The 23,617-nt window shown below is 39.6% G+C and overlaps 1 protein-coding gene across 2 annotated transcripts in view; it reads right to left on the reverse strand.

Moving 5' to 3' along the window:
* The window catches only part of agla (amylo-alpha-1, 6-glucosidase, 4-alpha-glucanotransferase a), a 37,915-nt gene extending 16,238 nt beyond the window's left edge, over positions 1 to 21,677 (reverse strand). Inside the window, exons 1-13 of one of the 2 annotated variants that reach the window (XM_051411122.1) lie at positions 21,572 to 21,677; positions 16,645 to 16,772; positions 15,133 to 15,343; positions 13,332 to 13,501; positions 12,226 to 12,429; positions 8,223 to 8,404; positions 6,762 to 6,873; positions 6,404 to 6,530; positions 5,646 to 5,748; positions 4,033 to 4,130; positions 3,134 to 3,273; positions 2,147 to 2,334; positions 337 to 460 (exon numbers count right to left, since the gene is read on the reverse strand). In XM_051411122.1, the coding sequence (XP_051267082.1) occupies positions 337 to 460; positions 2,147 to 2,334; positions 3,134 to 3,273; positions 4,033 to 4,130; positions 5,646 to 5,748; positions 6,404 to 6,530; positions 6,762 to 6,873; positions 8,223 to 8,404; positions 12,226 to 12,429; positions 13,332 to 13,501; positions 15,133 to 15,343; positions 16,645 to 16,732 (1,747 nt within the window). In that variant the 5' untranslated portion in view covers positions 16,733 to 16,772; positions 21,572 to 21,677. The remainder of the gene's footprint in view (positions 1 to 336; positions 461 to 2,146; positions 2,335 to 3,133; positions 3,274 to 4,032; positions 4,131 to 5,645; positions 5,749 to 6,403; positions 6,531 to 6,761; positions 6,874 to 8,222; positions 8,405 to 12,225; positions 12,430 to 13,331; positions 13,502 to 15,132; positions 15,344 to 16,644; positions 16,773 to 21,571) is intronic. The other variant, XM_051411112.1, reaches the window with a different exon arrangement.
* Between the last annotated feature and the right edge of the window lie 1,940 nt (positions 21,678 to 23,617).

Raw genomic sequence — 23,617 nt, forward strand, 5'->3', positions numbered from 1 at the left:
CCACAGCAAGGCAACACGCCAACACCAGTGCAGGCCAGTGCAAGAGGTCATGATTTGGACAAAGGAAGAGAGAGGAGGAGGAGGAGGTTGGGGAAGAGATGAGAAAGGAGGAGGAGGAGGAGGAGGAGAGTTAATTTGAAGGGGATGCAGCCAGTTAGTGATAACAAGCCTCAAAGTAACCACACCATGCAGTCATACAGAGCGGTGAGTAAGAGTGAAGAGGTAAAGTGAGAGGGAGGGGATGTTTGGGTGTGAAGAAGAAGAAGAACAATGCAGAACAATGCAGTAAGAAGAGAAGACAAAAACACAAAGTTAGGTCATGCATGAGAGTTGTACCTCGTATGAGGCTGCTTATTCCCAGCCGGTTAACAAACACATTGTCAATGAGCTCGCTGCCTGTAAACAGTTCAGCTATCACATACAGATTGGGTCTGACCAACCGCGCTGCATCTAACATGGCCTGGACAGGACAATACAGCATTACACACAGGGAGAGAAGAAGGGTCTGCTGTTAACACTGATATACAGTATGCTTCTACCTTTATACACACATGAAGACTGCAATGGAATTTGCTTTTACCACTATTTACATGTTTGTTTTTACTGTTTTTTTCTTAAACTAATCCTATTCAATGTTACAATCGTTTGCATATGGACACTATAGCAGCCAGGTCCATTGGTTTTTGTAGTAACCTGACATTATGAGGTGTAGGAAATCTACTGATGTTGCATCGCAAGGTGACATATCTGAACTGAGAAATCTGCACATTTAACACAGAGTTGGTTCTTTACATGGTCAGAAAGGCCGATGTATATGTCTGCCATTTATTCATATAACACAGAGTGCCCAAAAAAATAGAAATACCTGCATGATTTAATGCAATGCAGGATTATAGGCCTACAACAAATCAGGGTTTCTGCAGGTTCCAACAGGTTTTTAAAACTTTTTAAGACCTTTTTAGACAATTAAAAATTAAATTTAAGACCTATTTCAAAATAAAGAAAAAAAGAACAAAGAATAGGAAAGAAAATTGGTATCGGTTTTGTCTGTATTGGTGTTGGTTTGGTAGTTGTTACAGCATGATGAATATTATATATACATATATATATTATATATTATTCCAAAAGTACATTTAAAAGGGAGACAAGTGCAACATTATACAAGTAACGTTAACAAAGCTAAAAGTTTAAGACCTGTCAAAGTCATATGAAGAAGAAGAAGAAACTTTAAGGCCTAAAAAACTGACCCTGCAACACCATGATAAATATAATGCAAAATGTTCCATTGACTCAACTGTACTGGTCATTTTTGAGGCTGTACTTTGTGGTGACCTTGCATAGGACTGCATTCCGTAATATTTTTAGTAGTAATGGATACTATAATAATAATAGTGCGTATAGTATTTTGGTTTTGAGCCTCATCTCAGCTTCTTAATGTAAGTAACACTGGGCTCTGGAAAACTGATGAGCATTTTTCAAGATTATTTTTTTATAAACACTGAAAGAGAGAAGGTTGATTGTTCAGTCACATTCCCAGGTCGTCAAATATCGATGCTGGGAAAGAGACTCACCAATCAACTATCTTCAAGCCATCAGCCAAAAGCCTCTTAATGTCTTTCTCAGCTCTGATTGGTTGTTTTCCCGGTGGATTCTTGAAAATGCCATTAGGAGCACTAGGAGGAGCCAGAGGAACCTGCTTTTTTCACAGATTGTCTGTCTCATGTACTACTGTCAGGATATAGTAAAAGTTTCTGGTAATAATAACAAAAAGTTATTTTAAAAAAAGTGACCTACTGCAGCTTTAAGTATGTACCCAGTTTGGTATCACTCTTTACTACTCAGGGTTTTTTAGCTTCTCCATCTGATCACCAGTAATGAAAAACAAGAATGACAATTTTTGCTCTGCATTACATGTCAGACTAATTTCATTTATCATCATAGTTTTACTTTTTCTGACTAACTACTTCGTAACTTGAGTTGAGTAAGGGTTAACAGGCTTTCTGACACTGTGAACAACTATTAATCATAATGAAAAGTTTAACAGAGGTGGTATTTACCACTGTACAATGCAACTTCTCCCAGTTAAATCAGTGCATTTAAGGACATCTTCCTAACTGTATGATAATATGATAATATATGACAGTACCTCAGCCACATGTAGTGGTGTAGAGTGGCAGTTGTCCAGTCTGACTCCATGGAAATATTTGGCTGTGGTTTCAGTGTATTCCTGCATGTGGGCCCACAGGTACGGGCAGTCTTCAGGGCCCTTGCCATAGCGGAGTTTGACACTGTCGCCCCAGCATACCAGCTCCCGACGCACATACACATTGGAGCCTATATGTAGCACACACACAGATCAGTACTGATCAGTACTACAGTGCAGTGTTTAACATGTAGCCTGAAAATAGCTTATACTCAATTGACATTGTCAGGTCCCTGTTAATGGACACACATATTCAAATGCATTTCACCCATGCAACGTCGAAAGCGACGTGTAATATCTTGGATGTAACAGAAAATGCCTTAGTTACAGTATATTTATCAGGGTTTCTGCAGGTTTCAACAGGTTACATTTAAGACCCTTTAAAGACCTTTTACAGACTGTTATGAATGCAATTCAAGACCTTTTTCAGGTCCATACGGGCAACAAAAGTACAAAGAATCTGAAGGAAAATCCCAGACTTACAAAGTAAATGAATTTATTCACATTCAACTGAACTTTTCTGACTTCCCATTAAGCTCTCATGCCTTTATACCTTCCCAGCCAAATTTTAACATTAATTTATTATTATTTTGAACAGGCTTGAACAGAGCACTCAATGTGCTGTTCTCAAACAAGTACTCGAGCTGGAACTGAACTTGCACATATTAGATGAAAGTAACATTAAAATAAACAATCTTTACTTATTACTTGTTTTTTCAACAGCTGGGTGTGCTTTGGTAAACTGCAGCGTGATATAACCTGCATGGTTAAACTTTCCCCAAAAACGTTTAAAAGTGATACCTTATAAATACTTTATAATTCAATCAAGACATTTTAAGGCCTAAAATTCAGATCATTGGATTTTAAACTTTCTAAGGCCCTGCAGAAACTCTTGTACCTGACTGTTTTCTAGAAGTTAAACATATTTACCTGGTTCAGCAAAGTTGCGCAGTGGATCGTCACCCATCACCCAACCGTTGTGAGCCAGGAAGTGACACGTCTTGTCCGGCTGGTCCAGCAGCTGCAGCTCCTGCTCCAGGGTCATGTCTTGATATGGGAAGGTGAAGTACCTGAAACAGACAGATGAAAAGACCAACTTTCAGCCTTGCTTCACAGCTAGCATTATCATGGACCTTATACTCCTGTTAATTGTATAGGATCTAGTTTAATATTTATACCTGGCATTACTATGTGTAGATGGTGTCAGACTGATATAACAGTGCTTTCACTCATAAATGCAGATTACCAAGTCAGTCTTACTTCTGGGTTTTATTCATAAAGTTTCAACTACTGCCACCTGTTTCAGTAAGAAGGCTGATTTAGAAATGATACAGTGTGTGCTACTAAGAAATGAGTTAAGGGTTACAGGGTTCACACTAAAAGCATATGAGAAGGATATCCTTATGCTACAACTTCACAATGCTCACAGGTTTAAGTTACTGCCCAGTACACATCTAAAATATTTTTGCCTTGCTGGTAGCGGTTAGAATGTGGGAATGTCACTCAGCACATTTTTTCAGACTATGGTTTTTTGAAAACTCCATGAGCAACTGAGCCAAAATATCACCTTTGCACACAAAATAGCTGGGTACATTTCCATGAATCAGCTTCACACCTTCATGCTCTATTCAAGCTGCCATTCATTTCTTTTTTAATTTTTACGTTTTAAGTGTTCTTTTTTGTAGCATCACCCTTAGGACAAACTACTGGTATAGCTCTAAGCATAAGAAAAATGTGTGAAAGAAGTGTCTCTTCCATCTTTCCATCCCTCCACTTCTCTTCTTCCACATCTTGCTCTCTCCTTTAACCCATATCTTTAAATTCCTTACCTGGTAACCAGAGGGTTCTTCCGGTTAACGGGACCAAGTTTGGGGCCATGGTCTGCCAGACGCTCATACACCACATTTCCCACAATGCAGTTGGCAGCCTTAAGGAAAGAAAAGAAGAACAGAATGAGCACTGACTGATTTGTGTGCTTTAGGAACCCTTGGTATGTCTACCATTCCACACTTTATACTAATACTATGTAGAATATACTGCGTTCTAATGTTGACTATGCACTGTTTTTAGTATACATAAAATACATGATGAACCTGTACTATACATGACATGAGACCTTCTGACATTTGCAGTATGTATGTCAGTATCTCATCCCTGACTGCACTAAGAGGTGTCAGGTTTGGCTCCAGCTGGTTCCCATGTGCACTCGCACGACTGCTCAGACATGTAGGATCTTCCTTTAGTGCTCATATTATGCTGTTGTACTGCATTCTAAATATTTATATACCTCCATCAGCAGCAATCCTACCTGATGCTACTTGACACTCAGGGCCTCTTGCAAAAAGTGTTGCACAGCAAAGTGTGCAGATAGCAAATGGTGTGTTGGTCTTAAAATGAGGTCTGGCCAGGTTCATTGTTGGCAAAGCAATTGTTTCATTGACCAACAAAAAGCTGGTCTAAACTCAATGGCGCAGAATATTTAAAGGGTGTATTAATCAGACAGTAAGATGTGCCTACACATGAGGGTTCGTGACACAGATTGTGTTATTTGTTGGGTTTTAGATGTGATACTATAGATAAGTAAAAGAAGCAAAATACATAAAAGTTGGTTTGTGATGTTGGAGAGCACTGTGTGCCTCTAATAACTAAAGCCACAACTGTGGCGTTTTGTGCTCTCTCCAGTTTTCATTACGGACCAAAAAGCCTGAAAGACTGGAGACAGCTGCAGAAACTGCTCCTCTCACTGTAAAAATAACTTTACTGATCTTATAATACATCCATGACCTGTATACATCTTCTTATGTGCAGCACCATATTTCTCCCCTCCACCTGCCGCTCCAGGTTAAGTTCAGCTCTGCTGCATTAAAATCCCAGTTTAATACCGTACAAAAAAGAAAATTTTGTTTAAATTTGACCGAAAATCACTCAGATGTCAATTCTTCCAGGAATAAAATTATCACATGACCTCTGTGTTTGGTGAAATATTGTAGGTAATTTTCAGGGGAATTTTTACTTCACACATTATGGACATGACAGATTCACATGATGGCATGAGTAGTACGATTAAGATCAATTCCTACACATTACTACAGGTCCCCAGATAATACTAGTCCTGTGCGAATAGTCTCTTGTCTCCAGATAATCTGAGAGGAGATGATACAAGTCTTTTACAGCCTGGCAGGATAAGGGTCAGCAGCTCTTTTTCCTCAGCAGAAAACTGTTCACTTCTCCAACTTGCCAAAACCTGTTGTTTAAATAGCAACGTTCCCCTTTAAAGGGGAGGTGGCATTCTGATTTAATGGTTTAATCTGTGTTATGCCCAAAGCATACCTATGGTTAATCAAGAGACTAAATACAATCAAAGCAAAAGTGCAGTTGGACATGCCCTATGTGGACTCTTGAGATGTGCTATAGATGGTTTAAACAGGGCCCTTAAGCTCACCTGCTCCTGATGCTGGTGCATGATGTGGTACTGTTCATCATTCAGCTCGTTCAGCTTCTGTCTCAGCCAACCACAGCACTCCTCGATGTGCTGCGGGGAGGAGCTTTAGAGAGAGGCAGCATTAAACAAAAAATACCACTAGTCTACATTCTGCACAGTGCTACACACATATACACCAATCAGCCATAACATCATGAGCACTGACAGGTGAAGTGAATAACACAGATTATCTGATTATTATACCACCTGTCAGTGGGTGGGGTATATCAGGCAGCAAGTGAACATTTTGAAAGTGCTCCAAGAAAAGGATTCCTAATTGGAATTTTTGTTTATGATGTGTGGCCAACAATGGAACCACAAACATATAATCCTGCAGACTGATTTACAGCTGTCTCTTTCAAAACAGAATCACATGTTAACTTCATGTATGTATTAGGGTTGGACATGTCAGATTTTAGAAATACAAGACAATGATGTTAATTGAGTTGACAGCAAATCTTCAGTATCTCCCATTTTATAGAGACGTAGAGACTGAGAAACAACATATGTTAGTTTCAATTTTCTGAATAAAGAAAAAAAAGAAAATGTCTACAAAACTTAAAAAAATTTTAGTGCCATGCAATGTTTGTGTCAGAACCTGACTGGTTTTCAAATCAGCATTCATGAAAGAATACAACGAACAAGAAAACTGTCATACTTCATACAAAACACAGATATTTTAAACAATGACAGCAGTAGCTTGAAGTGTTGAGTCTGACCTGTGAGGTACAAATGTCTCCAGAGCAGAGTCCATGTCCACTGTGTTGCCATAACGATGGTAATTTGGGTCCTGAATGATCTTCAGGCCCTTCGACCCTCCAGTCTTACTGTGGTCTGGTTTAGTGCCTAAAAACACATACAGACAGAGGATAGTTAAAGTCTGTTAATCAAATGTCTCTACATTGTCTCTCTACATTAGCACACTACGATGTGTATTGGGCTCTGAGCGCTGCTGAACGCAGGCGACCTACACAGCAGTTCTGTGCCTCACTGAAGCTGAAACCTTGCAATTATTACAAAGTTCACCTAGTCCTGCGGTAATATTTCTAATCGTCACTGATCTACACTAATACAGACCATTTTGTAGTAGAGTCCTGAACTGCTCCACAGCGGTGTCCACTTTGATCTGGAAGAACTCCCACAGTTTGACCTGAGGATACACGTCCTGCCACAGCACACTACGGATGGCCTGATACACACACATCAACATACACAGAAAGAAGCAAACACACACATTATCACTATTATTACATTAGCAATTCTTACTACTGTAGAGCTTTCATGGCCTTTTTTTTTAAAAGTATTTTTGTTGTGGCTTTTATTGCCTTTATTAGATAGGACAGCTGGAGATAGACAGGAAAGGGGGGGGCAGAGAGGGGAGACACGCGGTCAGATTTGAACACTCTGCAGCAAGGAAGGCGCCGACCCACTGAGCTAACCGGGCACCCAACAATGATGTTTATTTCATTGAAATAGGCAGAATTAATGTTTCTAGTAAAAGAATACATTAGCCAAGATTATTTGTTATTAATTGTTTTTTAATCCCATGTTCCCATATCTAGTGTATTATTATTATTATTACTATATTATTATATATAATATGTATTGGCTTTAAATCAATTTTTTATAAAATAAAGCTATGCTAAAAATGGTTTGATGTAAAAAGCACAATGTAAATAAAGACTAATAAATAAAGATAATTCAATATAGAATAAATATGTAATAGCCAAGTTCACCGGTGTTTCCTGGTGTTTTCTAAAGTAGCCCGTCTAATGAGGTTGTTCCCTGCCAATCAGTGTGATTCTTATTGTATTTTATCTTCAATCATTTTGCTAAAATTTGTGAACACTGAAGACAACTCTCGGCAGGACACAACCCATCAGCTGAGCACGCACACACACATTCTGTAGAGCATGTGGGGCTGGGACTGATATAGAGAGACAGGCATGTTTCTCTATTATCATGATCGCACTGTTTTGAAGTGGAAAATGGCGATCGGACAATGTACACGCAAAGTGAATCGCAACTTGTTCATCAAAACTACAACTAAAAAATGAATATAAAAAAATATAAAACAGCTGTGTTGTTTACTCAAAACATTTCATGTGCATGTTTGTAATGTACCTAAAACTACTGAAAGCATACACTGCTTCTAACAAAGTTAATAACACCCCTTGTCAACCGTCTGAAGATGTGGTATGGTCATCATCACACTTACTCAGGCTTAACTCATGCCACTAACTACAATTAGTAGTGCAGATAAACACATTTCAAGTGGCAGGCTGAACAAATATCACGGTTGGAGGTCATGTTCTGGCAGCACTTGAGTTGTAAATTACAACCTTTTCTACATTTTGTCAAAGATCTGTACTGCAACATTTAGTATTATGGCCTTTGTCACAGCCCAATAGACGGATTAATGCTGCAATATGATCCACATGTGTATCCTCACAGTCATGCAATGCCATTAAGTGTGTCATGTCCACTCTTTTGTGTACAGTTGTGCAGTGAGTACCCAGCTGGACTGTGCTGACTCACGTTCAGATGGCTCTCATTGGTAATGTCAGCAGGAAGTCCTTTATCTTTGTAGCGTCCCTCTGCTACTCTGGTGGTTAAATGCCAGATAGCTCTGTCTAAGACCCAGGCTGGTCGCAGGTGGGGAGAGTTCACCAGGTTGTAACCGCACTCTGGGTGTTTTTTGATCCACACACTGTTGGCAGCTGTAAAGAGAAGAAAAAGACATAATGTAATCACCACCATTTAGCTATGTTATTACCAAGTGATAAAACAGTCTTAGGTATGATGAATGCTGGAAACTCTATCTCTAACATGATTCCCTGATTGAACAGATACTCTTTACTGAAACTAAATTCAATTTTCAGCTGAAAAGGAAGATTTAGTGGCATATAGTGGTGAAGTTCAACATGATAGACTCTGTAGAAGAGGGAGCCTCTGTAGATAAAAACAGTTCATTGCGGGTGCCCGGTTAGCTCAGTGGGTAGAGCTGGCGACCCATGTACCGAGGCTGAGTCCTTGCTGCAGCGGCCCAGGGTTCGAATCCGACCTGCGGCCCTTTGCTGTTTGTCATCTCCTCTTTCTCTCTGCCCCCCTTTCCTGTCTATCTTCAGCTGTCCTATCAAATAAAGGCAATAAAAGCCACAAAAAAATACTTAAAAACAAAAAAAAATTCCAAGATCAACGATCCTGTGAATGGGCTGAATGTATATATATTTTGAGCAGCAGCTCATGAACCAACACTATTTAAGTACTTTAGAGAATGTTACCATATAAAAAACAATGAAGTGAAAATTTAATTTTTTTTTGTAGTTTGTAGAGATCTGTAAATAGACTCACACACACAGTATTAGTTAGATAGTAAATCAACCACCCGGTGAGTCTTTAACCTTTTAATCTGGCTCATTTTACTGACCTTTACTGACCTTTACTGACCTTTTCTGGGAAAGCCAGGATGGGATGATATGGGTAAACGGGTACACGATGCTAACATACGACAGCACATAGAGTACAGAGCTGCAGTGTCCTTTCTTTTACTTTCATGTTAGTTTGTCCAGTTTTTATTAATGAGATAAATCCCATTTCATGCACTTTAACCAGTAAACTGAAGCCATAACAGGTTTACCACTGATTTCTCTGAAACATGACATCACAACAGCGTCAATCAGGAATATTCTTCTTCTAACTTGTTTAAAATAAGCCATTGTTCTTTTACATATGAATGCATTCTTGGTCTTTACCTCATGGGTTCACATACTCTACACATTAAATAGGTAGGGAAACTCAACGGACATTAGAGACATTGATGCTGACATTGATGCTGACATTTTGTATTATTATTATTGTTAATGCGTGAGTCCTTATCGGTCTAAAGGAGTTCTGAATTTAACCAAATGTCTGGGTGTTGTATCCCTATAATGTCCAATGTTTTCACACGTTAGCGTAGTGTGTAGTACTCTGTGTAGCATTCACTCATTTAGTGGGGTCACCTTCCTCCCTTCAGTGTTCCCTCTGAGGGCTCGTAACTCTGCTTTATGGCTTGATGCCAGTGGCCTCTTTATTAATGTGAAGTCAGGTCCTGGTTTAGCATGCAGCTCACACACACCACATACTTCACAATGCGTGTGTGTGTCTGTGTGTGTGAGAGAGAGACAGAGAGAGAGACTAGAAGGTAATATACTCTGAAAGTTGAAGAGTCTCATGCAGAGTTGTGCATTGTATGTAGAACTTATTAAAGGCATAATTCTAATCTCAAAGTGGATGTTTTAAAGGACCCTTCAAGTTTCTCTAATCCACTGACATTAACTTGATACTAGTGGGGGTCATGGTGGCCTTTTGGCCTAAGATGCATACCACAAAACTGTTCTAGAGAGAGAGAGAGAGAGAGAGAGAGAGAGAGAGAGAGAGAGGGAGCAGTAACTTTAAAACCTTATGATAGCAGGAATGAAAACGGGTCGGGGTGAAAAAGGTGAGAATGATATTACCCCTCTAGGGAGGTCCGGGGGCATGCTCCCCAAGAAGAAAAATTTTAATATTCCATATTTTAAAGCATCAATCTGATGCATTTTGAGATGTCATTTTTTGCCAACCTGGGGAGAGCTGGAGAAACTTAACTTCACTAGAAAAAACTATGCAAACCATTTCATGCCAGCCTGTCACTGGGTCTAACATTTACAGTATATGAGGCACAATGTGGTAAGGGTACCACAAATGGCTTAATGCATAACCCCCACAAGAGATGGTGGACATGCTGTAACTTAACTTGTCTACTCTTCCATCATGATTGACAGCCAATACAATGTTATGTAATTCAGATTTCACTGGAGAGGGATAAGACAGTTTTCTCTCTCAGGATGCATTTAGGCCATTAGTAGGCCCTGAGTGTTAGGGACGCTCATTCCTCACACTAACCCCTGGTACAGTTTATTAAGTTTATAAGAGAACGTCCGACATGCACAAGCATTGACTGACAGGACATGAAGTAAGCAACATTTAATTCTTATTTGCTCACATGGTGTATGTAAAATGTCTGTTGTATATTATACCTATAAGAGCTGGTATTAAAAAGACTGAAAATATAGAGAGGGTGTAGTATGCAGGTCTTTTTTTAAGCTCTTTTACCCTGGTCACACAGTGAAGGGATGGTTTTTATAGACTGATCTGACATGAGAAGATCGATCTTTAAAAATTAGAACCAGATTGATGTGGGATTTTCTAGACGATACCAATTTTAGAGTGGAGAAATTCACTGATTACTGATATGTTGGTTGATGTTGTGAACTTTTGAGCTGAAATCAAAATTGACCTTTTCTATGAGGATTTTGCATTAAATATTTATTTAACTTATGTAAGTTAAATATTCTTTAAAATGTTAAATAATTGAACATATACATTGCTAACCAATTCTAGTCAACAGTGTTGAGAGCTGCTTCTTCTCTCTTACTCTGTGCTGCTTTCCACAGCATTGCAACTCACAGCGCACTCTGCTGGAGAAACTCTGCAGTGACACTAATATATTACCACAAATACTTTCTTCTGCATATCGACACATTTTGGATAACGTATACACAGACATCAATTCCAATATGTCTGTGATAGGCCAATATCACCATTATATTGGACAGGCTCAACTTAAAAACAGGCTCTTTCACAGTGTTGCCTAGTTCATTAAACTGATTTTGTGCGTAAGGAATGAAGAGTAAGATATGTAATTTACCCTAATGAAGAAGATGTGCATTTCTCTCTTTCTGCATGTGTCACCATGTGCTGCTACAGGCTTTACATTAATCCAACAGCTTCAGTTCAGACATGTGTCTTGTTGAAGGAAATGTTATGAGCTCCAACCTAGTAAACTTGCAGTTTTGAGTCCTAAGTAAAAGTGACCTGGGTGCTTATTGAGACATGCTAAACCTGTCCACCTGCTCATATGCTCACATGCTAAATTGCCATCAGATTAATGTAACTGATGTAATGTCACTACATGTCATGTTAACCATAAACTCAGTGTAGAGTAGTTACTATATGATGTGATATACTATGATGATACGACAGCATATTGGGATATGGTGAGGAAAGAAATATTGAAATATAAACATTTAATTCAAATGACTCTTTCTTGGTGCAGTGACCTAGTTTCTTCATGATAGATCTTGATAGATAAACTAACGTAAACACACTGTCAGTAAGGTTAATGAACTGTGTGTGAAAGGAAAGGCTCATGGACTGCTGCTCCTTCATTCTCATCATCACCTCCAGTGACTTAAAAGCCTGTTCAGACCTTTAACTGTAAACCTATCATCATCTACAAGCACTGGAATATATTCAATTTACAAGGTGCCCCTTTAGAATGTGATTGGAATATTAATACATTGCCAGTGAGATCACTGGACACACTTAGCAATATGATTATAGACTTCCCATAATTAAGCAGAAGCACTTAAATTCTCAGTTTGTCATATTTTAGTCTGGTCTCCACTATGGTTGTGCTGTAAACCAGTTGGAATACATAGTGCACACAGTTACTCACCAGTATGATTGTATACCACATCTGTAATACACAGCATGTTCCAGTCTTTCTTTAACTTCTCCACCAGCTCCCCCACATCAGCCCAGCCGTAGCTCTGACCCTCTGGGCTGAACTCAGGGTTGAAGGTCAGCTGGTCTGCCAAGGAGTAACACGACCTGGACTCTCCTAGAGTCTGGAGAGGCGTGAAGTGGATCATGTTGTATCCTGTAAGAGACACACACTAAGGCAATGTACCATACTTTTTAATACTACTAATGCTAATGATAATGTGCATCCTGCGTGCTGTGAAGGTTCCAGCTCCCTGTGAACTGGCTACGGTAGCCTACTGTCTTTACACCCTAGTACAGTACACACAGGGGTAATGATTCATCTGAGTTCAGCCGTTTGAACTCAAGGTGAGGACTAAAATAACGTACAGTAAACAACGACTGTCAATATGGTCCAGTGGCCTCAGGTGAACTCTCCGGTTCAGGTGGAGCTTCACAGACATTCTTACAAATCTGTTCAGATGGGGACCCTGGTTGAAATAGCGGCTGTTATACTTTGTTGTGTCACTTTGTCTGTAAGTCTGTAAAATGGTTCTTTGTAATGAGTTTGATTTATAAACATATATCTTAACAACTAATTCGGCAGCTAATTTGTTCACCTAAACTATAAAACTGTGCCCACAAAATAGTGATTGTACTATATAATAAGATGTCAGTATTTGATTTCTACATACTGAGCTATATGCATAGCGACCTCCTCCTACTGGTTGAAACCTGGCTACTGCTTCGTTATTGGCCGATCTGGAGGAGGGTGATGTGGTGGAAGCTTTCGCCACAACCAACCCCCAGTCCCCATCTTATCCTATAAAAACCAACGTCTCAACTCTGCAGACTGAGGCCTGCTGTGTAGCCTGGCACTAGCTGCCAGACACCGGAGAGTTAGCCTGTCTGAGCCGCTAGCTTACCTAACGCTACAACACAGGTACACACAGAAACTTTTGCAAATGACCATGAATGTGTTTTTAGTGACTGTCAAAGCTCCAATGGACTCTGTGTTTCCAGTGCAGAGACACATGCACAGACACAGACACACACACACACACACACACACACACACACCTGACTCCTTGGCTACTCTCAGTCTATCTGGCCAGTCATCCAAGTGTCCCAGACATTTGGACAGGTAGGTCTGGATGGTGATGCAGTCCAATAGGAGAACATGATTGTCTGCTCCGACACGAAGGAGTGGGTCAACAACAAAGTATCCTCCTCCTGACTGCTCCATGTCTCTGTGGGGAAAAAGAATCAAATAAATGAAATGATACAGGAAAATAGAAATGATGAAAAAGTTCATCAATTAAATAAAAGGTGTAAAGTGTTTTTTTTTAAAGTTATGACTATATTCTTACAGAGTATAGCTATACAGAATGTAGTGCTTTTGTTTTCTCCTGGCATTTTATATATGCAATCAGAATAAGGCAGGAAGTGAAAGACAGACTGGATGAGATGGAAAGATTAAAGCCTGTACTGTGCTACTTATTGTTGACTCATTGCATCTCAGTTAACTCATGTGATTAGTTTATTCTTAAATAATGGCTAAAAACCTATTTTAAGGTCACAATGACCTTTGACCTGTGAGACAAAAACTTTACCAACTCAGTGTTTGATCAACTGGGAAATATGGTTAAAATCTCCCCTTCTGTTTCTGAGTTATGGTGTTGAATAACAGACAAAAAGTGGTTTTCCAGAACATTATAATGTCAGTTTGGTTAAAAAATCACTTCATCACTGTATTCCATCAAATATCTGTGAAATTCTGTCATAATTACCGCATCAATTACGACCAAAAACTTGTTTGTCAAGGTCATTTTGAGGTCACTGTGACCTTTGAATCAAATAGGTCATCAATTCATTGTCCGACCATCTGTGAAATATGTAGTGCTGCACAATTAATCAATATATTCACGAAATCACAATATGGCAGAAGCTGCAATTTTAATAAAATAAAGTACCTTTAGACCTGAAGAGATGGCCATCATCATAATCTCAATAGCTGTTTTCAGTGAAAATTTATTTTGTGAGGCAAAAATGATCATTCCCACACTAATCGCGACTCATATCTTGCAGCCCTAGAAATATGGCCATCAATTCTTGAGTCATGAAAAAAAGACACGTTTTGTGATGTCATGTAAGCTTTGACCGAAGAAATTCATAGGTGTTCGCGTTCACAAAAAAGGGACAGACCTATGGACAAATGCACCACCTGAAAACATAACACCTCTGGCCACGGCTATTGCCTGTGCAGAGGCGTAAAAAACGTGACTGGGACATCCCTAATACACATCACATCAAAGACTGACTGAGTGACAGTGATCTCTCTCACACGTTGCTACTTCAGTGGTGGCAAAGCTGCATTACATAACAGCTGGTATCAATTAACACTACTATCCTAACTCAAGGTCAACTTACTAGCTTTTTACCTGCCTGTCAACCAAAGCACAAGACTACAATTTCCAAAATCAATTCACTTTTTTGCCTAACTTTTAAACCAACACGAAGTTGTCCTAAAAGTGCTGTGGATGAAACTGTGCTAACTCCATTAGGTTCAAGATGAACTCAGCTAGTATCATGTTAAGTTATGCACACTGACATCAGTGTTACATTACTTTACCATGCCATGATAAATTCCCTGTCAATGGTCCTACTTTCAGTATACACTGTCCAGAAACCAAGAAGACATCATGTACAGTAATGCTGTTCTGAAGACAGATATTTATACTGGTGGTAATTTGCCTTCTGAAGACAACTGACTGGAGCTAACTCTCACACTTCCTCAGCTCTCATTAGAGAAATATACTATTATTTCTAATGTTTTCAAATGTGGGACATAGCCTTTAGTCCATTATCAGGAGGGTCTTACCCATATCCAAAGTAGTACTGATAGGACCCGGCTATCTTGAGGTCCAGAGAGCAAAACTTATCAGAGTCATCCTCCCTTCCTGTTGGGTAGTTCCACGCCAAAACACGGAAGTTGTGTCGTTTAAAATGCTGTCCTTCAAGTGGGTAGTTGGTGTGCACCATAACCCTCCTCCCCTGAAGGCTGGGACCCAGGCGGAACTGGAGCTCAAACCCTGAGGAGACAGACAAATTGCTTTATTTCAACATATGCTTAATGAATGAAAGACAAACTGGTATGTTTAAATGCTTATGGCTGTACCATGTGACCAACAATAGTCCAGTTTTTGTCCATTTTACCTTGACGTTTAATTGATTTTGTGTTATTTTTATAGGTGAAAGTATCAGTTTCATTGATAAAACTCTTATCATGAGTGAGATTATTTGCTTGCTCCCCATCCATACTGGCCTTTTATAGTCTCAACATTGGTACTCTAACATAATTGGTGCTCTGCAGCTCTGAAATAAACAAAGAAATACTTCACACATACAGTCACTCAGTGTGAGATTCGCCAAAAAAGACTTCCTGATCCTCCGGACTCTGGTCCATGACAGAGTTGTCTATATATAGTCCAGCCCTTAAAATCCCTATCAGGTTCAGAGTGCTGTAAATGTCAAATGGTACATTTCTTCCTCTAAGACAACCCCCCCACACACACACACACACACACATCCTTGTGTTACTTTATTCAACCCATCATTGAATATTTATTCCCTAACCTTAACCATCAGAACTAAGTGCTTAATGCTAACCCTAACCCTCAAATAGACAAAACATTTTGATTCACAAAAAGCTGTTGGACCCCACAAGTGTAACAGGCTCCTGGTTTTCAGACTAACCCTAACCCTAACCCACATCCATCCTTCTAATTATACACCTTTAACAAAAAGGTCTATCTCTGTAGGGATTTTGTCAGACATTTCTAATAACAATCCACAAAGTGGAAGTACACTGACGGTGCCCAATTATGTCCTAGCCTGTTTCTGGATGTAAGGCTCTCACTCGATACTGGACCACATTAGTCACTTAGACATGAAAGGGTGTTGTTCCGAGTCGAAAAATACCAAAGTTTACCTTTATATCACGAAAATTCAACCCACCAAAAAATTCTACCAGCATTACTACCTGAACACTATCTATCACCGATTCCCATTGCACTAGTAGTGTACTGCAGGACGTCTAAGAATCTAGAACATGAGTTTGCCTTACAATCAGTCAGTTGTTTTTTTCCACTAGCAATATGTGTTTGATGACATATGCATACACATACACACCACCCAGCCAGAGTTACAGTTCTGGTAGAAACAAGGTACTGAATACAAGCATAACATATCTACAGCTTCAACCCAAACCATATCAATATCTGAATTAGCTACAGCAGCAGAGTCCTCCTCTATGATACAACTACTACTGTATATAAAGTAGAAGACAGCCTCCCCTATAAATTCAGCAATTAAATCAGAAAGGAAGATTTACCTTGTTCAAGTCTGAACAGAGTCCTCTCTAAATTCTCCTTGTCATTCAGCATAAGGACTCGGATCTGCTTCAGGTGTTGAGGCAACATCTTGAGAAGATCTCTTCAAACTTAACTGATTCCTGGCCTCCTGTGGAGAGAAAAATACAGGTTACTACATAGTTATAAACATTTATCTACCACAAAACACTTTCCCATTTACTCAACCATTTTTTTAGGCTTCTAAAATGAAAACCCTCAACCATGAGGAAACGCTTCCTGTCCAATAACTGGAATTCTACATGCAGGCAGTATGTTGGCAGCTGGATACACACCACGTGTGAACAGTTTACACTGAAACTACAGACAGGTGACAAATATAATAAAATCCTCAATAAATTAGTGAAGTAACTCCCTGAGCCGGTTAGCTCAGTGGGTAGGGCTGGAGACCCATCTACTGAGGCTGAGTCCTTGCTGCAGCGGCCCAGGGTTCGAATCTGATCTGCGGCCCTTTGCTGCGTGTCATCCCCACTCTCTGTACCCCCCTTTCCTGCCTATCTTCGGCTGTCTCTATCAAATAAAGGCAATTAAAAGTACAAAATAAAAACAAGGTTTATTTTGTACTTTTTAAGTGAGGAAACTGACAGATCTCCAAAGGGGTCAAACCATCTGTGATAGATGCTCAAAAGATCAGTCAAAAACAGCTCATTTAAAGGTATTTAAAAAAATAAAATAAACTTAGCACAAAAAGTAAGGAAATTTGTGTTTGGTTGATTATTTCTCTGTGGTAACAATGCCGTTGGAAAGCCGGTTTAGTTCACTTTCAAATGGTGCCCCATTTGTAAGGAACATGCACATGTGGGATGAGCAGCAGAGCTGAGTATGTGGGTTGCACCCATGAAAAATTTGCCAAATCTTCTCTGCCAATGCCAAACAGCTTATTCTGCCACTGACTCATTTGGTGTTTGGTGGATTGGATGATTGAAGTTTGAAGAAACAAGACATATTGGCAATTTAACAATTTATTCATTTCAAAATCAGGAGCCTCAGTAGCGTGTGGAAGAACCATACACAGCCACAACGGCCTGGCACCTCCTCCTCATGCTGGTCACCAGCCTGGTCACACACTGCTGTGGGATGGCATCCCATTCTTCAACCAGTATCTGTCGCAAGTCAGCCGACGTGGTTGTGTCGGTCACTCTGGCACGAACAGCACGCCCAAGCTGATCCCACAAGTGTTCAATGGGATTGAGGTCAGGACTGCTGGCAGGCCATTCCATCCTCTCCACTCCCACATTCTGGAGGTAGTCTCTGATAAACACCGCCCTTTGGGGGCGAGCGTTGTCATCTTGGAGGATAGAGTTCGGTCCCAGACTGCGGAGATATGGGATTGCCACTGGTTGCAGAATCTCATCTCTATATCTCTCTGCATTGAGATTGCCTCCAATGATGACAAGCCTTGTTTTTCCAGTGAGGGATATGCTGCCCCACACCAGCACACTGCCTCCACCAAAAGATGTTATTCTATCGGTGCAGCAATCAGCATAGCGTTCTCCGCGTCTTCTCCACACTTTGACCCCACGATCCAACTGCCGTAGGCAGAATCTGGACTCATCACTGAACATAACGTTCCTCCACATGTTCAGGTTCCAGTGCACGTGTTGCCGACACCAGCGCAAACGGGCCTGATGGTGAAGGGCGGTCATGGCAGGACTCCTGGCAGCCCTATGAGACCGGAGATTGGCTGCGTGTAGACTGTTCCGGATTGTCTGGGCAGAGAGCCGTCGGCCATATCGTCCTGCAAACCTTGACTGCAAATCTGTAGAAGACAGCCTACGGCACCTAAGTGCTGACAGGGTGAGGAAATGGTCTTCTTGGGGTGTCGTCTTCTTGGGACGCCCACTTCGCAGCCTGTCTTTGACATCCCCCGTTATATGGAACTTGGCCTTCAGTTTGGAGATGGTACTAGGGCTCACTCCAAATAATGCCGCAACTTGGTTTTGCGGAACACCAGCTTGACGTTGGCCTATTGCCCCATTAGTTGCCCAACTGGCACCTGATTGGCAGCACCTGAGGGGGTACCAGAAGCTCAAAACAAATGTCAAAAGCAACAGCAAAATAACCTGTTTGGCAATGGCAGAAAAGATTTGGCAAATTTTTCATGGGCGCAACCCACATACTCAGTGCTGCTGCTCATCCCACAAATGCATGTTCCCTACAAATCGGGCACCATTTGAAAGGGAACTAAAAAGGCTTTCCAATGGTATAAGATGTATTGCCAAAAAGCACTGTTACACAAATTTCCTTACTTTTTGTGCTAAGTTTAAATAAAAAATAACAGCACAACCAATCAGTGCCAAGAAAGATAGTTGAGTCTCATTACGAGGTCATCAAATACAGACGCTAGGACTGAGACTCAACAATCAACTTTCTTCAAGCCTCCACCGCAAAGTGTCTTTTTGTCTCTGATTGTTTTTTTTCATTCAGGCCTGGTGGATTCTTGCAATTACCATTAGGAGCAAAATCGTAATATTGCGAGAATAAAGTCGTTATATTGCGAGAATAAAGTAGTAATTTTATGAGAACACTTACAAGAAAGAGCAGTCTTCCCTCTGCGTTAAAATGAGGAATGTTGAGCATCTTGTGAAGTTATACTTTGGTATTGGTTTCACAAATAAGGAAATACTTAATCTTTTGGCACATCAGCATTAAATTATTATCAGTATCAGGACTTTGAAATGATTGTGCAAACGACTGTGTCTATTTCGAAGAAAGAACCACACGGACTTGGAAGAAATTGCTTCTTTTGTACTTTATTCTCATAATATTACGACTTTATTCTGGTAATATTATGACTTTATTCTCATAATATTACGACTTTATTCTGGTAATATTATGACTTTATTCTCATAATTTCCAAAATTGTATTTATTTAATTTTCCTCTTAGTCTGGCCCTAATACTCAGAGCCATGTACTACGGTTAGGACATTCAAAAATATGACAGAAAGTTATTTTTATAAAAATGACCTACAACAAGTCAAGAGTAAAAGTTTGGGAAATCATGACAACACATCTCAAACACAAAATGAACCTCATTTAGTTACATGACTGACATAAACAGCAAATATGGCATGGCATGAAAATAAGAAGGGTTAAATGTTAAACAAGATTTTTTAGGCAATCAGTTGATTGAGACATGCGTTGTGCAAACACAGCATGAGGAAGTACCTGAAGTATGCACTGTAGTTCAGACAGACAATAGCTGCTGGTAAACTGATTTTCAACACACATTTTTCCTCTTCCTTACTCAAGCACTGTACTTAAGTACAAGGTACTTTACTTCACTTACTTTAATATTTAAATTCCACCTACTTTATACCTCTACTCCCCTGCATTTCAGAGTAAATATAATATTACTACAAATATTGTACTTTATATTGCATTAAATATGGTGCCTTTCAATGGAATAATCTGTCCCAGACATATGAAGTAGTAAAATATGTCTGCACAGCGCACATAAACATGAATGCATCAGATTCAGCACTATAACAGATTATATATGATTCTGGAGGCATTATGCAGTATTTACTTTATTTCCTTACTTGGCTATTAATTGTTATGGAGTATTTTTACAGTGTGGTATTACTACTTTTACCCAAGTAAAGGATGTGAATACCTGACATCACACACCAGACTATTTCATCTTCTTGGATTATCAGATTACTTCCATATGCACAAATTACAAATGACTGTTTGTACTGCTTGTTGCCTTACAGTGTGCCATCTGACTTTCAAGGACTACAGTTGAATTCCAGAGTAACATAAATATCACAGACCCTCAAATTACTAGAATCAGACTCCACATACATTTGATTTAATTCCAGTAAAATCAAAACATTTTTGATGAATTAGAAATATAGAACTACATGTGCAATGCATTTTTTGTTCAAGGACTTCCTGGAACTCCCTCATGGACCCACATAGCTACCAACAAGTAGTAGCCGTACACTAGACCAGATCAGATCTTGAGAGTTTGGGATTTGGGTTCAGTTCTGCAGCAACCAGAGCAGGTTAATGCATCCAGAGTCACTGAACCCTGCTGTACCCTCCCACTGAGTCTGCGCAGTGCATCGGTCCGACCAGAACAAGGTCAGGAATCCAGCCTTTAATGTCACACTATTTATAAAACTTCTCCCTGTTGCCTGGCACATCGGGTCCATACCGACACAGTGTGACAAACAGATATATGGACGCACAATCACACCGAGATGGCGGTAGATAATTATTCGCCACGGTGATGCAGGAACCTGCAAAGCTTGCGGCTGGGCACCAATTTCCATTCAAAAGAGTGGTAATTTAATGTTGCCTCGCTTCCTGGCATACCCTTAATGTCCATAAAACATAAAGCAAATCCCCAATTTCATTGTTAGCAACCACTTAACAATTCGGCATGCGTGTAGTTTACCGAAGGCATCTTATTTGAATAAAGCAACATCATTTAGTTGTGCTTCCTTCGGTACTTCATACAGTCGGCCCCCACCAGAAGGCACCGCAGTGGGCGGTGCCGTCAGGTTGAAATTTTACTAAAAAGAACTCACGGTGGGTCGTTCTGAGAATGGGTTGTATTCGTTATTACACAGGGTGACGTTTGAAACCTCCATTAATAACTGACATTTTGAATGGTTATCAACATCCGTTGACTCAAACCTGAGAATGAGTTCTCCCATATTAGGACGCAAAGCTGAACTGACAACGTAAAAAGCGTCACGATAATATTAAGAGTTCGGTTCTAACAGTTAGCTAAACTTGTGTCAGCTAGCTAACGTTGCTAGTGACTTATCTTCCGACCTGTCTCCACTCGCTGAGGATAAAACCCGGAAAAGCTTAATAATATTTGTCGATATTCCACGAGAGTGCACAAACATGCTTAAATGTCCAGTCCTACTCACCTGTCAATTGTGTCTTCGGTCAGTCACAGCAACAGGAGGACAGTTTGCAGCTGACAGCTCTATTTTTCCTGCATGTACAGTGGCTGAACTGAGGGGGCGTGGTCCGAAGACCAGAGTCCGCTACCGTAATGACCCGAGTAAAACGGATACGACGGAGTATTAGGGCCAGACTAAGAAAAACAATTATTTTATTTTTTTGGAAATTACGAGAATAAGGTCATAATATTACGAGAATACAGTGGTAATAATAGGAGAATAATGTGATCGTTTTAATGAGAAAAAAGCTTCGATAGAGTTATCAAGATCTGACGTGAGCAGCTCAACCAATCAGCAGCCTCAGCCTGAGCCCAGCAGCCGCTCCTACCGTACATCAACAGGTACACTAACGTATGGATAATTCCGTCGTTCAACAGCTGGTTGAGCCAACAGGCTGACAGTTCTCTTAAAATTACTACTTTATTCTCGCAATATTATGACTTTATTCTGGTTATATTACGATTTTATTCTCGTAATCCCCAGTTAGGATCTTTATTCTCTTAGTATAACTCTAATATTATGTACTTTTATTCTCGTTTTTTTTAATAAACCCTTTTAATTAACTGAAAATAGTAGTCATTTTGTTTAGTTGTTCAGAAAGTTGTTTTTGCCATATTAGCTGACAGTACATGAGACAGATAAAATGTGAAATAAAACAGTTCCTCTGGCTGCTCCTAGTGCTCCTAATGGGATTTGCAAAAATCCACAGTACCCTACAGAAAACAACCAATCAGAGAGATCCTTGATTGTTGAGTCTCATTCCCAGCGTCGGTATTAAGACGACCTGGGAATGAGATGAGAATGAGATCTTTCAAGCATCATCAATTATCTTGAAGCCACCAACCCAAAGTGTCTTACTATCTTTATCGGCTCTGATGGGTTGTTTTCTTTCGGGTTTGGTGGACTTTTGCAAATACCATTAGGAGCACTAGGATGAACCAGAGGAACCTGAGTTTTTCACAGATTATCTGTCTCATGTATTACTTTCAGGGTATAGTGAAAGTTTCAGCAAATATGTTAAAACAGTTATTTTTATAAAAGTTACCTACTGCAGCTTTAAGTACTTAACTACCTTTTATCAAATGTATTTGTACCAACCCTCAACCCCAGTCACACAGTTTCTATATTTCTAATATGGACGTATTTCTTGAATTTTCACAGCATTTTAAACAAGAAAGTGGCGACATATATGTAGTATTTTATTTGTTTTAAATAATGATTTTCATATTTTGAAAGTCTAATTTACACAATGTATTCCGCTTGGATGCAACCGTATGCGTATGCCAAAAAAACAATGTAATCTTGTATGTTTACAGCAATAACTAATGAATTGTAATAGGACATTGCACAGTTTTCAGTTGCATCATTTCTGTTGCACAATTTCTAAGCTTTACCAGACACAAGGCAGTTACATAACCTGGCACTGCAGTGCAGTCAGAGAGCAGCACACCAGCTGGACTGCAAGAGCACTGGCTGGTAACATAATGCCAGGATTATGTCATCCATTGACATAGATAAGGTAAATTAAAACGTTATCTGAAATCATGAAAGAATTACCTCTCAGTATCACATGCAATCATCCAAACCAAGACTTCATAAAGATTCAGTTCATCCACACATACAATATTGACATTATTAGACATGCGTATGTTAACATACATTATGTGTATTCAGTAATTCTCTAAAGTGGTACTTTACTTGACTGTTTCCATTTTATGCCACCTTGGGGAAATATTGTACTTTTTACTCCACTACATGTAGTTTAAATCTTTGGTGACTTAACAGACTTAGATAATCAATGCAAAATAAATGATGGTGTATTATTATTATAGATTAAGCTAACCAGCGGGATATAAAGTCATTCAAATAAGTTCCACCTTCAGCATCCGCAACATTAAACATTAAAGTGATTCTTTATAATTATTATAAATAATAATATGATATAATTCTGAAATGGGCCATTCCGCATAATGAGTAATTTTACTTTAGGTACATGTTACTGGTTTGAAA

Source organism: Dicentrarchus labrax, unplaced genomic scaffold, assembly GCF_905237075.1.
Source record: "Dicentrarchus labrax unplaced genomic scaffold, dlabrax2021, whole genome shotgun sequence".
Lineage (NCBI taxonomy): Eukaryota > Metazoa > Chordata > Actinopteri > Moronidae > Dicentrarchus > Dicentrarchus labrax.